Source organism: Pongo abelii, chromosome 5 (genome assembly GCF_028885655.2).
Source record: "Pongo abelii isolate AG06213 chromosome 5, NHGRI_mPonAbe1-v2.0_pri, whole genome shotgun sequence".
Taxonomy (NCBI): domain Eukaryota; kingdom Metazoa; phylum Chordata; class Mammalia; order Primates; family Hominidae; genus Pongo; species Pongo abelii.
Window position 1 is genome coordinate 145,645,989 of NC_071990.2, and position 14,393 is coordinate 145,660,381.

The 14,393-nt window shown below is 40.8% G+C and overlaps 1 protein-coding gene across 1 annotated transcript; it reads right to left on the reverse strand.

Annotated features, from left to right (window-relative positions):
- Positions 1-11,113: 11,113 nt before the first annotated feature.
- Positions 11,114-13,392, reverse strand: SF3B5 (splicing factor 3b subunit 5). Its single transcript, XM_002817451.5, has one exon. It carries the CDS (start codon positions 11,710-11,712, stop codon positions 11,452-11,454), a length of 261 nt encoding a protein of 86 aa, XP_002817497.1. The 5' UTR covers positions 11,713-13,392; the 3' UTR covers positions 11,114-11,451.
- Positions 13,393-14,393: the final 1,001 nt, after the last annotated feature.

Here is a 14,393-nt window from a genome sequence, read left to right on the forward strand (position 1 = left end):
TTCTGTCACTCAGGCTAAAGTGCAGTCGTGGCACAATCATGTCTCACTGCAGCCTTGACTTCCTGGACTCAAGTGATCCTCCCACCTCAGCCTCCTCAGTAGCTGAGACCACAGGTGCGTACCACCACACCCAGCTAATTTTTTTGTTTTTGTTTTTGTTTTTTTGTAGAAATGGCATTTTGACATGTTGCCCAGGCTGGTCTTGAGCTCCAGAGCTGAAGCAATTTGCTTGCCTCGGCCTCCCATAGTGCTGGCATTACAAGTGGGAGCCACCATGCCCAGCCTCATTTTCTTTATTAATTGTGAGTGCAGGACCTTGTTTTCATAATCTTTGTATCACTCTTTAGTGCTTAGGACTGTGCATTACATGGTCTGACTAGTATTGTCAGTCAACAAATATTTTTCAAATATTTTTAAAGTGTCTATAGTGCATTAAATGCTAAGCTACATGATGAATAGCATCAGCTAAAATTGTTGTTCTTGCTTCATGAGATTTTATCATTTAAAGCAGGGGTCCCTAACCCTTGCTGCAGACCCGTACTGGTCTGTGGCCTGTTAGGAACTGGGCAGCACAGCAGGAGGTGAGCGGTGGGTGAGCATTACCGCCTCAGCTCTGCCTCCTGTCAGGTCAGTGACAGCATTAGATTCTCATAGGAGCTTGAACCCTATTGTGAACTGCGCACGTGAGGGATCTAGGTTGCATGCTCCTTATGAGACTCTGAGGCGGAATAGTTTCATCCCAAACCTCCCACATCCACCCCCTCAACTCTCCAATCCCCCAATTCCCCAGCCCTGGTTCATGGAAAAATTGTCTTCCATGAAACTGGTCCCTGGGGCCAAAAAGGTTGGGGACTGTTGATACAAAGTCCAAGTTAACCTAGCAGAAAAACACAAGAAATAAGAGATGTTCAGCTCCTAAATTTCATAGGAAAATACACATTTTGCTCTTTCTTTTAAACTGGTTTTTAGAAAAATGTATTCTAAGGCTGATACACTTTTTTGCAAGGTGAGATGGACGAAGTAAGATTAAAGAACCTCTCTTGAAAGAGAGGCTGAGAAAATTAGAAGACTGGTTGAGGAATTTAGATAACAACTGGAAATGGTGGGAGGAAAAGGGGTCAAGCGGAGGAAAGGAAGAGGGAGAAGCTGAGGAAGGTCCAGATGAAAAACAGAGTGGAAGGAGCTGCTTTGTAGAGATTGAAGTGTTCAAGAGTCCATCACCTCTTATTCTAACCAATTGATTACATGCCTCCTTCGCTGCAGACTGTGAGATCCACAGAGGCCGTGACGCCATTTGCCCCAGTGCAGGTTCAATAAATGTGTGTTAAATAAATGGCTAAGAGTAAAGGTTCTAAAAATAAGAAGCCTACATTCATATAATACATTAAATATTTGAAAACACATGACACACACCTATATACTGAGGACATTTTGCCCGCATCTGAGGAGACGTATATGAGAATGTTTGTTGCAGCACTGTCTGAAATAATAAAATGCTGGAAGCATTCTAAGTGCCCTTAATTAGAGAATGCATGTATAAATTGTGTAGTATATTCCTATGACATAGTGTTAAAAAGGAACGAACTACGTAACTATAGCTTTCAACTTGGATAGATCTCAAAAATATAACGTGTGGGCCAGGCACAGTGGCTCACGCTTGTAATCCCAGCACTTCGGGAGGCTAAGGTGGGAGAATCGCCTGATCCCAGGAGTTTGGAATCAGCCTGCGCGACATATGGAGATCCTGGCTCTACCAGTAATAAAAAGAACTAGCCAGGTGTGGTGGCATGCATCTGTGGTCCCAGATAAGTGAGAGGCTGAGTCAGGAGGATTGCTTGAACCCAGGAGGCTGACACTGCAGTGAGCTGTGATCGCACCACTGCACTCCAGCCTGGGCGACAGAGTGAGACCCTGTCTCAAAACAAAAAACAAAAAACTATAATATATTAAATTAAATTATGTGTGCAATATGATACTCTATAATACCATAACATATAATACCATATATAATTCAATTATATGTATAATACCATATCTGAATATACCGTAATACAATTATAGGTATAATATGTTGGTATATTATAATATCAATTATATGTATAATACCATATATGTATATGTATAATATGTATATAACCCATATGTATATAATACCATATATATCTACTTTAAACAGCTTTATTGAGATATAATTTACATACTGCGAAATTCATCCATTTAAAGTGAACAATTCAGCAGGGCACAGTGGCACACACCTGTAGTCCCAGCTACTCCAGAGGCTGAAGCAGGAGGATTGCTTGAGCCCAGAAGTTCAAGGCTGCAGTGCGCCATGACTGCGCCCGTGAATAGTCACTGCATTCTGGCCTAGGCAACATAGCAAAACTCTGTCTCTAGGAAAATAAAATGAAATAAATTTAAAAATAAAATGAACAATTCAATGGGTTTTGGTAAATGTATTATTAATTTTTAAAATTGCAGTAAAAATACATAACATGTAATTTGCCATTTTAATTATTTAAGTGTACAATTAATTCACTTGCATTAATTCACAGTTTTGTACAACCATCACTACTATGTTGTGATTATTTTGGAAATAATTTTCCATTACCCCTAAACAAAAATTCTGTAACCATTAAGCAATAATATGTCATTGCTTCTACCCCAAACTTCTAACAACCTCTATTACTTTCAGTCCTGATGAATTTGGCTATTCTAGGTACATCATATAAATGAAATTATACCACATTTGTCTTTTTGTGTTTTGCTTATTTCATTTAGCATAATGTCTTCAAGTTCATCTATACAGCATGTACCAGAACTTCATTCCTTTTTTATGGCAGAATAATATTGCATCGTGGGTATATGCCACATTTTGTTTATCCATTCATCTGTTAGTGGACCTGTGGATTTCTTCCACCTTTCGGCTATTGTAGATAATGCCGCATTGAACACTGGCATACAAATATCTATTCCAGTCCTTGCTTTCAATCCCTTTGATTATATACCTAGAAATGGAATTGTTGAATTATATGATAATTCTATGTGTAGCTTTTTGAGAAACTGCCAGATAGTTTCATTTGTGTGCATGTATATAGATGTATATATACGCATATGCATACATATACGCATATATACATACGTATATACATATGTACATATGCATACATATGCATATGTATATAACACATGCATACATATGCATATGTATATAACACATGCATACATATGTATATAACACATGCATACATATGTATATAACACATGCATACATATGTATATAACACATGCATACATATGTATATAACACATGCATACATATGTATATAACACATGCATACATATGTATATAACACATGCATACATATGTATATAACACATGCATACATATGTATATAACACATGCATACATATGTATATAACACATGCATACATATGTATATAACACATGCATACATATGTATATAACACATGCATACATATGTATATAACACATGCATACATATGTATATAACACATGCATACATATGTATATAACACATGCATACATATGCATATGTATGTATCTATACATATGTATATTTATGCATATACACATATATTTTTAAAAACACAATAACACTTCTACATATGGTTCCTGGATACAAATATACGTTTATAAAATGTAATGGCTATACGGGAAGAACTTACTCATAGAAGTGATTACTTTGGTGGTGGGGGTAGGGTTGGACATGAGGACACAGGAGAGACTGGGCTACAAATGGTCAAAGGAGACAATAGTTTTACCTGCAATGCTTCCTTTCAGTTTTAAAAAGGGGCATAGATACATAATTTGCAAATTGTTTTAAAAATAGAAAAAAGGGAAGGAAATTGGACAAAACGTGAGGTAGAAGTATCTCCATGTTATATTATTCTGTGTACCTTTTTTTTGTTTAATTAGAAAGAGACAAACTTTTCTACAAGGTACACATCATTCGATTCTCATATCAAAACTGATGAATGAGATAGTATTAATACCAATGATATCGTTTTAAAGGCAGAATTCTGAAACAGACAGCAGTGGGCCAGAACCAGAGATGAGTGCCCTAGTCTGCTGGTCCGGGGCTTGGAGGTGAGGAGAGGGAGGCTGAGATGATGAACACCCTAAACGCTTTGATGCTGTACCACAGGGCCTCAAATCACCTCCTGTATTTTCCCTTCGTTTGTAATGTTACGAAGACACTTCTGCTTTAAAGGCCACTGTTTTTAGAGGAGACATGGAGGAAGCAAGGATAAGGTTCACTGAAGTAGGAGGACAGAGTGATAAGAGGGACGCCTAAAGGACAAGATAACAACTGAGAACAGTGGCTAGGAAATGAAGGAAGTAGAGACGAGGAAGGATTCTGAGCTAACGCAGATCACAGATGGCGCTTGAAAGAGCCATTTGTACCAGACCCTTTGTGTAGTGTGAGAGATGAGATGGACTCTTCAATGTCTTGGTTTCCTCCCAGCACTCCCTCCGCTCCAGGTTTTGGTATTTCAGGGTTGAGTGGGCAGGCGTGATGGAGCACATGTGTGTATCACACATAAAGAAGATGCAGGACAGAGAGAGCTGGAAGAAATGTGCGATGTGAAATGAAAAGCCAGTTAAGAACAAATTGTCATCTCTCCAAAGCAGATCAACTGTTGGCTGCCAGATCATTCAGTACTGATGCCTCATCAGTACACATCTTCCAGACATTAATAAAATTAAGGAACAAAATGTATTGGTTTTCTTCTTGCTCTTGTCCTGAAAAAGAATGAGCTATACATAGCTTCATAACTAATTTGTGCAATATAATTAATGTCTCCTTTCTTTGTAATATCTTTAATTTGCTAGTCTAAGAGAGGTGGAAAGAATCAGAGCTGAGAACGAAGAATTTCCATTCACAAAGGTATTCGCTTTCAGCGATGGAATTACAACCCAAGGAAGGGAAAGTTATTGTGGCTATGAGTTCCAACCTACACACTGCTGCCAAATTTATCTTCCTTGAGTTCAGGGTTGAATACATCATTTCTCTATTCTAAACTGTTTTCATTACCAAAAGCAGTATCCCTGAAATATTTTTCTCAGAATTATCTTTGTATTTCTTAAGAAAATAAATTCCAGGATTAAATAAATGTAGGAAATGATGGTCAAGCAAAATTTCTTACTATAAAACTTTAAATAATCTGAAGCATGAATCTCCAAGGTATATGGCATTTCTGAAACTTATTTTACCAAGACAGTCCCCCCCCACCTTATCCCTAAAAACCAAAACCAAAACAAAACCAAAAAACCCCAAAAAACCATTGATAATTTTTCAAGGAAAATCAGAATTCTGTAAAATACATTTCTGGAAACCCTCATCGACCCCATGAAGAGACTGGATGCTAGTTTAAGTCCCTGCTCTAGCTCTTACTTGCTGAGTGATATTGGGCAAAACCCTTAAATTTTCCTAATATTTTTGCTTATTAGTATAATGGGATAATAACTTTCTCAAGTTTGTCATGAAAACTGAGATGTTGATGTTAGTCTTTGGCACATAGTGCGCCCATAGTAAACAGTAATTTTTATGTTATTGTTATCAACCTAGGACATAGATCCTGGTTTTCTAGCTTTATGAAAGCAGGGAAGCAGGGGCCAAAGGGTGGGAGGTCTTGTAAGCCATAAGAAGTTAATGGAAGTAATGGAGATGGTTTTGTTTTTTGTGTTTTTTTTGAGACAGAGTCTCGCTCTGTTGCCCGGGCTTCAGTACAGTGGTGTAATCCCGGCTCACTGCAACCTCCGCCTCCCCGGTTCAAGCAATTCCCCTGCCTCAGCCTCATGAGTAGCTGGGATTACAGGCACACACCACCACGCCCAGCTAATTTTTGTATTTTTAGTAGAGACAGGGTTTCACCATGTTGGTCAGGCTGGTCTCAAACTCCTGACCTCATGATCCACCTGCCTCGGCCTCCCAAAGTGCTGGGATTACAGGCGTGAGCCACCGTGCCCAGCCTGGAAAAGGTTTTAATAGAGAAAAGGGATTTGAATTATCCTGCCCTTGCTAGGGCAGCTAAGCAACCTTGCCCTAGTCTTAAATGTGTAAGTTTTGGCCAGGTGTGGTGGCTCACACCTGTAATCCCAGCTCTTGGGGAGGCCGAGGTAGGCGGATCATGAGGTCAGGAATTCAAGACCAGCTTGGCCAACATAGTGAAACCCCGTCTCTACTAAAAATACAAAAAAATTAGCCAGGCCAAGTGGCAGGTGCCTGTAATCCCAGCTACTTGGGAGGCTGAGGCAAGGAGAATCACTTGAACCTGGGAGGCGGAGATTGCAGTGGGCCAAGATTGCACCACTGCACTCCAGCCTGGGCAACAGTGCAAGACTCAATCTAAAACAAAACAAAAAAAGTGTACGTTTTATTAGTCAAGGCCCTGCCCAAATGCCTTTCTTAATGCCCTCACCTAGTACCTAACTGGCGGTTTGCAATAATCTCTTCCTGTACACTCCTGTAGCCTTTTTTTTCTAAATTTTTTTTTTTTTAGCATTTATCACTTGCTACTACATATTAAAGTTATTTATGTGCCGCTATATTTATTTCTCCAACTAGCATGCTTTCAAAGGGCCCATATCTTGTCCCATACTTTTAAGCATAATATAGTCACCTGTAAAATGATCACTAAAATTTGTCAAATGAAAAACGTGCCCAATTCTTTATAGTTTACCAAGTGGCTTTCTAATTACATCACTCTAAATAAATATAGAAACCGCTTATTTTTCTCCGAAGTTATCAGGAATCTACAAGTTTAGATCTTTTTCTGAAAGTAATTTCCATCTGAGTATCATCTGCTGCCCTCCTGTGTTTGACACAAATATTCTCTTATATGAGAACAACAAAAACAGAATGGCTCGATTAAATTTATTTGGACTGCACTTTTACTTTCAGATACTTGAAATGTGTTTCCACACAAAACAATTGTGCTTCCTACTAAGATTATTTTTATTCAATCCTTATTCAATATATTTCAAATTACATTTTTTACTTAGGGTTATATGAGATCTTTCATATTGCTCTGATATTCTTTCAATATAATCTACTAAACTTTTAGTATTTCCATTTAAAAAATCTGAGACAACTTATTTCAAATTATTCTAATATTATTTTTGTATACTAGACCTACTTGGGCAACAGTACAAGACTTTGTACTTTGAAACTAGAAAAACCTGGTTACTAGTTGTGCGATCTTGTGCAAATTACTTTTCTGAACCTGTTTCATCTGTAAAATGAAGACTGTACCACCCAAAGATCACACAAAACACTTAGCACACCATAAAAATGCTCAATATGTTAGCTGTTATTAATACTATAGGAAACATGTTTTCAAATGGCTCTTCTTTAGTATTACCTATTATGGTAAAGTTAAAGACTGCCTAAGAACATGAATTAGCATGGGCCCAGTATATCACCTGGATTAAGCTGTCCTTTGATATTCAACACTCAAGATTTATTGGACACCTGGGATGTGTTAGACATCATTCTAGATACTTAGGATATATTGGTTTGTAAAAAAGACCAAAATCCTTGCCTTTGTGAAACCTCACTCTTCATGGAGGTCTTTAAGTTACTGACTTCCTCCTAAATTCTTACTGTACATGTTACTCATTTCTTTACATATGCTATCCCATACCATATATCCAGTCCTTTCCTCTCTATCTCCAATGCAGTCTGCAATCTCTCTTGGTCTACTGCTACAGCCTTGAATTGGGGACAGGAGCTCACTCTAATGACACTTCGTATATCTTTATCAAGTTTTGTAAGGATGGTGACTTAGTTTGACTCTGCTACTCTTTAAAGAGGAAAAAAAATTAGTGTTGACATTTTTATTTAATTGCCAATTATTACAATCTATTTTCTTTTACATTACCCAAGTCTATTCTCAACACAGCAGCCACAGGGATCACCTAAAACCACAGTTCAACTGCTTTTCTTGAAGTGATGGCCCATTTCATCCTTTCTTTTTTTTTTTTTTTGAGACGGAGTCTTGCTCTGTCGCCCAGGCTGGAATGCAGTGTCACACGATCTCGGCTCACTGCAAGCTCTGCCTCCCGGGTTGACACCATTCTCCTGCCTCAGCTTCCCCAGCAGCTGGGGCTACAGGTGCACGCCGCTATGCCCAGCTAACTTTTGTATTTTTAGTAGAGCCGGGGTTTCACTGTGTTAGCCAGGATGGTCTCGATATCCTGACCTTGTGATCCGCCCGCCACGGCCTCCCAAAGTGCTGGGATTACAGGCGTAAGCTACCACGCCCGGCGATCTCATCCATTTTTGATAAAATATCGGCCAAATACCCAAGTGTAAACAAACATAGTTTAATCTCCTATCAGTCATTCTTTCCAGTAAAAATGGTAAGAAAGAAATCCCAGGGAAACTGAAGCCAAAACTATTTTCATAAAAGTAAGATTTTATTTGCCTTTCTTACTGTTAGCATTTGCACAGATGGTGCAAAAGCAAGTGATAAAACTACCAGCACTTAGCATGAATCAATGGAGGGGCACAAAAATGTATTGCTAGTCATTGTATACTTCATTGCCATGCACCCTCAGTAAAAACAAAAACAAAAAAACTCAGTTTCACTTAAGAATGTGCTTGATGAAGCAGTAAAAATTACTAACTTTATGAAATCTTAGCCCTTAAGATGTCTTTTAATATTCTGTGTGATGAAATTGGTAATATGCATAAAGCATTTCTGCTGCCTACCAAAGGACAACAGTTTTCTCAAGGAAAAACACTTTTTATTATTTGAGTTGCAAACTGAATTGGCTACCTTTTTTTTTTTTCAAGGCACATTTTTACATGAAAAAATGACAAACTGTATCTTGTTACTCAGACTTAGGTATGTATTGGGTATGTATTTGGCAGACATTTTCTTGAAAATGAACCAAGTGGGCCTTTCACTTAAAGGAAAACAATAATATTTGCTATCAACTTCATGCTTGATAGCTTGATCAAGTTCAAGCTATCAAGTAAAAACTTAAACTTGTGGAAAACTTATACCCTTCACGGCAGGTTTTTCAGTTTCCCAATACTATAAAACCTTCCTGAGACAGGGATGATATTAATCAATGTGATTTTTGATATGTATAATGAATGTAACAACATTTGGAAGGTCTGTATAACTCAGTAACCCATTACTTTTCAGATGACTGATGCATGATGTTCCAAATCAGGTATGGGTAAAAGATCCATTCAAAGCTCAAGATACATGAATGAATTTTAATGGAACAGAATAAAAAGTTCATTAAACCAGTTTCAGATTCCATGTTGTAACTAACCTTTAAGAAACTACCACTTGTTGGGTTTTAGTAGAATATCAAAGAAGTATATGTACATCTATTTGAAAAAGTTAAATATTCCTCCCATACTAAATATTTATGAGAAGTGGATTTTTTCATACTTCGACAGAAATTTCATATCCCAACAGTTTGAATGCAAAAGCAGATATGAGAATCAAGCTGTCCTCTATTAAGCCAAACACAGAAGACCTTTGAAAAACCGGTTTTTCTTAGAAGCCATTCTTCTCACTAAATTATGTCTTGGTAAATTGCCATTTTTCATAAAACAAAAAAAGTTTTTGTTAACATGAAATGGTTTTATTATCATTATTTTTACCATTGACCTGAGAATTTTCATTATTTTTCAATGAATTAAAACTTTTGTTTTCATTTCTATGGTGGTGAATACCAACAGCCACAATCCACATAAACAGAGGCTCTTTGGTGTCTTCAACAATTTTCTAGTGTAATGAAAAGTTAGGTGCAATGACTCACCCCTGTAATCCCAGCACTTTGGGAGGCTGAGGTGGGTGTATTGCTTGAGCCAGGAGTTCAACAGCAGCCCGGGAAACATGAGACCCCCATCTCTACAAAAAAACTAAGAAACACAAAAATTAGCCGGACATGGTGGCACGTACCTGTAGTACCAACTACTTGGGAGGCTGAGGTGGGAGGATTGCTTGAGCCCTGGAAGTTGAGGCTGCAGTGGGCCATGATCATGCCACTGCACTCCAGCCTGGAGTTCCAAAGCCACCACTGATTTAAGCTATGCCAGGTCACGTGACTTCTCTGTGTAAAAACCTTCCAATGGTCTGGAGTGGTGGCTCACACCTGTAATCCCAGCACTTTGGGAAGCTGAGGTGGGAGGATTGCTCGAGGCCAAGAGTTCAAGACCAACCTGGCCAACATAGCAAGATCCATCTCGTATTTTTGAAAACTAAAATTAAAAAAAAACAACCTTCCAATGGCTCCTCAGAGGTTCATATATTGTCCTACAAGACTCTACTGTTTCCCCCTCCATTACCTGTCCCTCTACTTTTCCCTTTGCTCACTCCCTCCAGCCATGCTTGCCTCTTTGAAGTTCCTCCAATAAGCCAGACATACTCCCAGCGTTAGTACCATTGCACTGGCAGTTCCCTCTTCATGGAAAGCAATTTCTCCAGTTTTCCGCATGGCCATTTCCCTCATTTTCCTAAAGTCTTTGCTCAAATGTCACCATCTCAATAACTTGTGCATCATATTTAAGATTACAGCCCTACCAGCTACTCCCACCCGCACCACATACATTGTTCTCCCCTCCCCGCAGCATCTTCTAACATTTGCTTATTACGTCTACAGTGTTTGACCTCCTTTCTCCACCACCAGCATAATGTAAGCCCCAAGAACATGGGAAAATGCCTGTCACATAGAGCTCAACAAATATTTGTTGAATGTAGAATGGACGAACTCGCTTGCCAGCTTGTAATTTCTGGAGACACGGCCACAAATTCCCAAGAAAAAGAAAGCTGCATTTTAAAGAGGCTAGGGAAGACAATGACAGCAAAGCTGCAAAGACTTTTAAAACGGGAGAAAAAGAAGATGGGATACAATAACCACTAATTTCAATACTGAAGGCATTGTGGGCCTGAAAATAACGCTCTTGGGAGAAGTGGCAGTCGGGGAATTAATTATAAAGGTAGACAGGGAGGATCTAAGTGCCTGGCCATGGACACTGGCATGCGCTCCCTCACCCAAACCCACTTCCCGCTCGGCTCTTTCCGGAGCCTTCCACCCCAACACAGGAAGTTCACACCAAGAGACTGAACGATTTGTAAACTTTATGGAAAAAGCCAATGACAACCAATTAGCCAAAAACCAGACGCCAAATCCCATCTCACTCCAGCGCCATGCTCTCAAACGCTTGCCGGCTCTAGGACCTCTCCACCAGCACAGTTCTCAGGGGTCCTGCTGGTCTCCCAATGCTGTTCTCACATGAAGGCAGGTCAGGCGGGACTCCCGGGGCAAGCACTTCTGTACGCAGAAAGCACGAGGCGCAGGAGAATGGAGAGCCGGTCCTTTGGAGACAGGAATACTCAAGAGGATTGGCAAACCGGAGGAACGCTGGGAGAGGTGCCCTGCACAGCGGTGGTAAGGCAGTCTCAGTTCTCCTCGGGCTTGTCGGCTGGCGGTCCACAAGGCTGAAGCATCTTCTCCATCAAGTTGAAGCGGACTCGCGCTTTGCTCTCATTCTCCGCAATGGCGAAGTAGTTGAGAAGGTCGAAGTGGCCCATGTAGGAGCAGTACGAGTCGCGGTGTTGGTTCACCAGCCACTCCCACTTGGTGGTGTCGGCGTGGCCCGTGCCGATGTACTTGGACTGCAGGTGCTCCAGCTGGCTATGGATGGTGTAGCGGTCAGTCATCTCGCCGCTTTCCCCTTCGCTCTCAGGTCAGAAGCCGCAGGCAACAACTCGCCGCTCCAGCGTTTTACAGGAGAGTGAAGCCACCGCGCGGAAGCTCCAGGCCCCCGCCGTCGCAGAAGAATGGCGTCACGACGACTAAGTAGCGTAACTCTCGCTCATAGGGCTCAGAGGCGGAAGCGGAAGCACATTCTGTCACACAATTGGAGTTGCTGAGGCGACGCCACAAGTGTGCCCCCCCTCCCCCGTGGACAGCCCCGCCCCATCAGAGAACGTTGCATGATGGTCCACTTAGTGGCTAAGGGAGGCCCTTTTCTGACAGGGAGCGTTGCATGCTGGGACTTGTGGTGTTGAGAGTTCGTGCACGCAGGCTTCCGGGACTCCTGGTCGCGTTGTGTTTGTTTGTTTGTTTGTTTAAGACGGAGTCTTGCGCTGTTGCCCGGGCTGCAGTGCAATGGCGCGATCTCGGCTCAGTGCAACCTCCGCCTCCCGGGTTCACGCGATTCTCCTGCCTCAGCCTCCCGAGTAGCTGGGATGACAGGTGCACACCACCACGCCCGGCTAGTTTTTTTGTATTTTTAGTAAAGACGGGGTTTCACTATCTTGGCCCGGCTTGTCTCGAACTCCTGACCTCGTGATCCGCCCGCCTCGGACTCCCAAAGTGCTGGGATTACAGGCGTGAGCCACCGCTCCCGGCCCCTGGTCGCGTTTTAGAAGCGATCTGGGGACCTAGTGGAGGGCGATGTCTGGAGGCAGGGAGCATACGTGGGTGGCTTGGGGCTGATAGGAAATGGGAAACCCAAGTAGGACTGGACTACGAGCAGCCCCGAAAATAAACTCTTGGTGTATTTCGGAGCCTTCGTGGCGGCACGGCCGTCCCTTCACAACCAGGGATGGATTACCCAGAAGTCAGCAGGCGCCAGTTCTGGTCCCAACTATGTCTCTTAGGAGTTTGTGGCATAAGAGAGTTATTTCAGCTCTAACCAGGGTGCTTGGTGAGCAAGTACAGCACCAGTTCCCACACATTCCGGCTTCCACCTCATGCTCCTCCTTCCTTTCTAGCCACTTATTTTGATATCCTCCCTCCAAGGCCTCACCTCACCCTACTTGGCTCTTCCATTCAGTGGGTTTTGTGGATTCAACCAACCCGATTGAAAATATTGGGGGAAAAATATCAGTCTGTACTGAAATGTAGAGTTTTTAGGTTATTATTCCCTAAACAATACAGTATAACAACTATTTACATAGCATTTACATTGTATTAGGTATTGTTAAATAATCTAGAGACAAACTATACAGGAGGATGTGCGTATATGCAAATACAAGCCGTTTTATATCAGGGACTTGAGCATCCTCTAGTTTTGGTATCCATGGGGGTCCTGGAACAAATCACTCACGAATACTGAGGGACAACTGTATTGCTCCATGTTACCTGTTGTGTCCATCCCCATTTCCTTGTACAAGCTATTCCCTCTACGTGGAATGTCTGTTCCCTTGGTGAACGCATCTCCCTTTAAAGGCAGCTGAAATGCACCTCCTTAGAGTTTTCTCTGGCTGCTCCAGACAGATGTAAACTCTCCTTCCTCTTTGCAAGTTATACGTCTCTTCCTTATTATTGCTTTATGTCCTACTGTTTGGTTTAATAACGTCCTTACATGGGTAGAAGCTACTTGAAAAAAAGATCCTTTTAAAAAAAAATCCAAAACAAAAATTTGATAAATGGATAAATTATTACAACCGAAGAGAAGGAAAACTTTACTGGGAAGGAGATAACTTGAAAATAATTTTATTCTGCTGTTTAAACTTTGTTATAACAAATGTTTCACTCCTAAAATGTAAAGAATTTTGTCAGGCATACTTCTGGGAGATGTATCAAACCTTAACATTTTGCCATTTTTCTCTGGAGCCTGTTTTTTTGATTGCTGAAAGTGTGTATCCATGCACAATAGTTGTTTTTGTTATGCATGTTTTAAAGCTATATATAAATAACACTCTGTCTATATTGTTATAAAAGTTGCTTTTTGCCCTTGTCAGTATTCATGTTACATGTTATGTAACTTTAGTTCATTGTTTACTGCTATATAGTGTGTCACTTAATTAGTATACCATAACATGTCCACTTTCTCAATGATGGGCATTTATTTTCGTATTTTTGTTATTAGAAACAATGCCGCAATAAATATTCTTGTGCATGTGAAGGTGTTTCTCCAGGGCAGTGGTCCTCAACCTTTTTGGCACCAGGGACTGGTTTCGTGGAAGACAATTTTTCCACGGACAGGGGTTAGGGGTGGCAGTGGTTTCGGGATGATTCAAGTGCATTACATTTATTGTGCACTTTATTTCTATTATTATTACATTGTAACATATAATGAAATAATTGTACAACTCACCATAATGTAGGATCATTGGGAGCCCTGAGCTTATTTTCTTGCAACTAGACAGTCCCATCTGGGGGTGATGGGGGATACTGACACCCAAAGTGTGTTGCTTATGTCCAGTCTACTCTGTAATCTCATTTTGGTTGCTATCACTGCAGAAAACCCTCCTTCACAAAGATAGCATGTTGGAAATGGAAGCAGGCTTTTCTGTGCTTTGGTGCCAATCTGAGGATATTCCGCCTTGACTCTAATCCAGAACATATGGAGATTTGAAGTTGTCTCAAACATACTTTTAAAGCCACCATT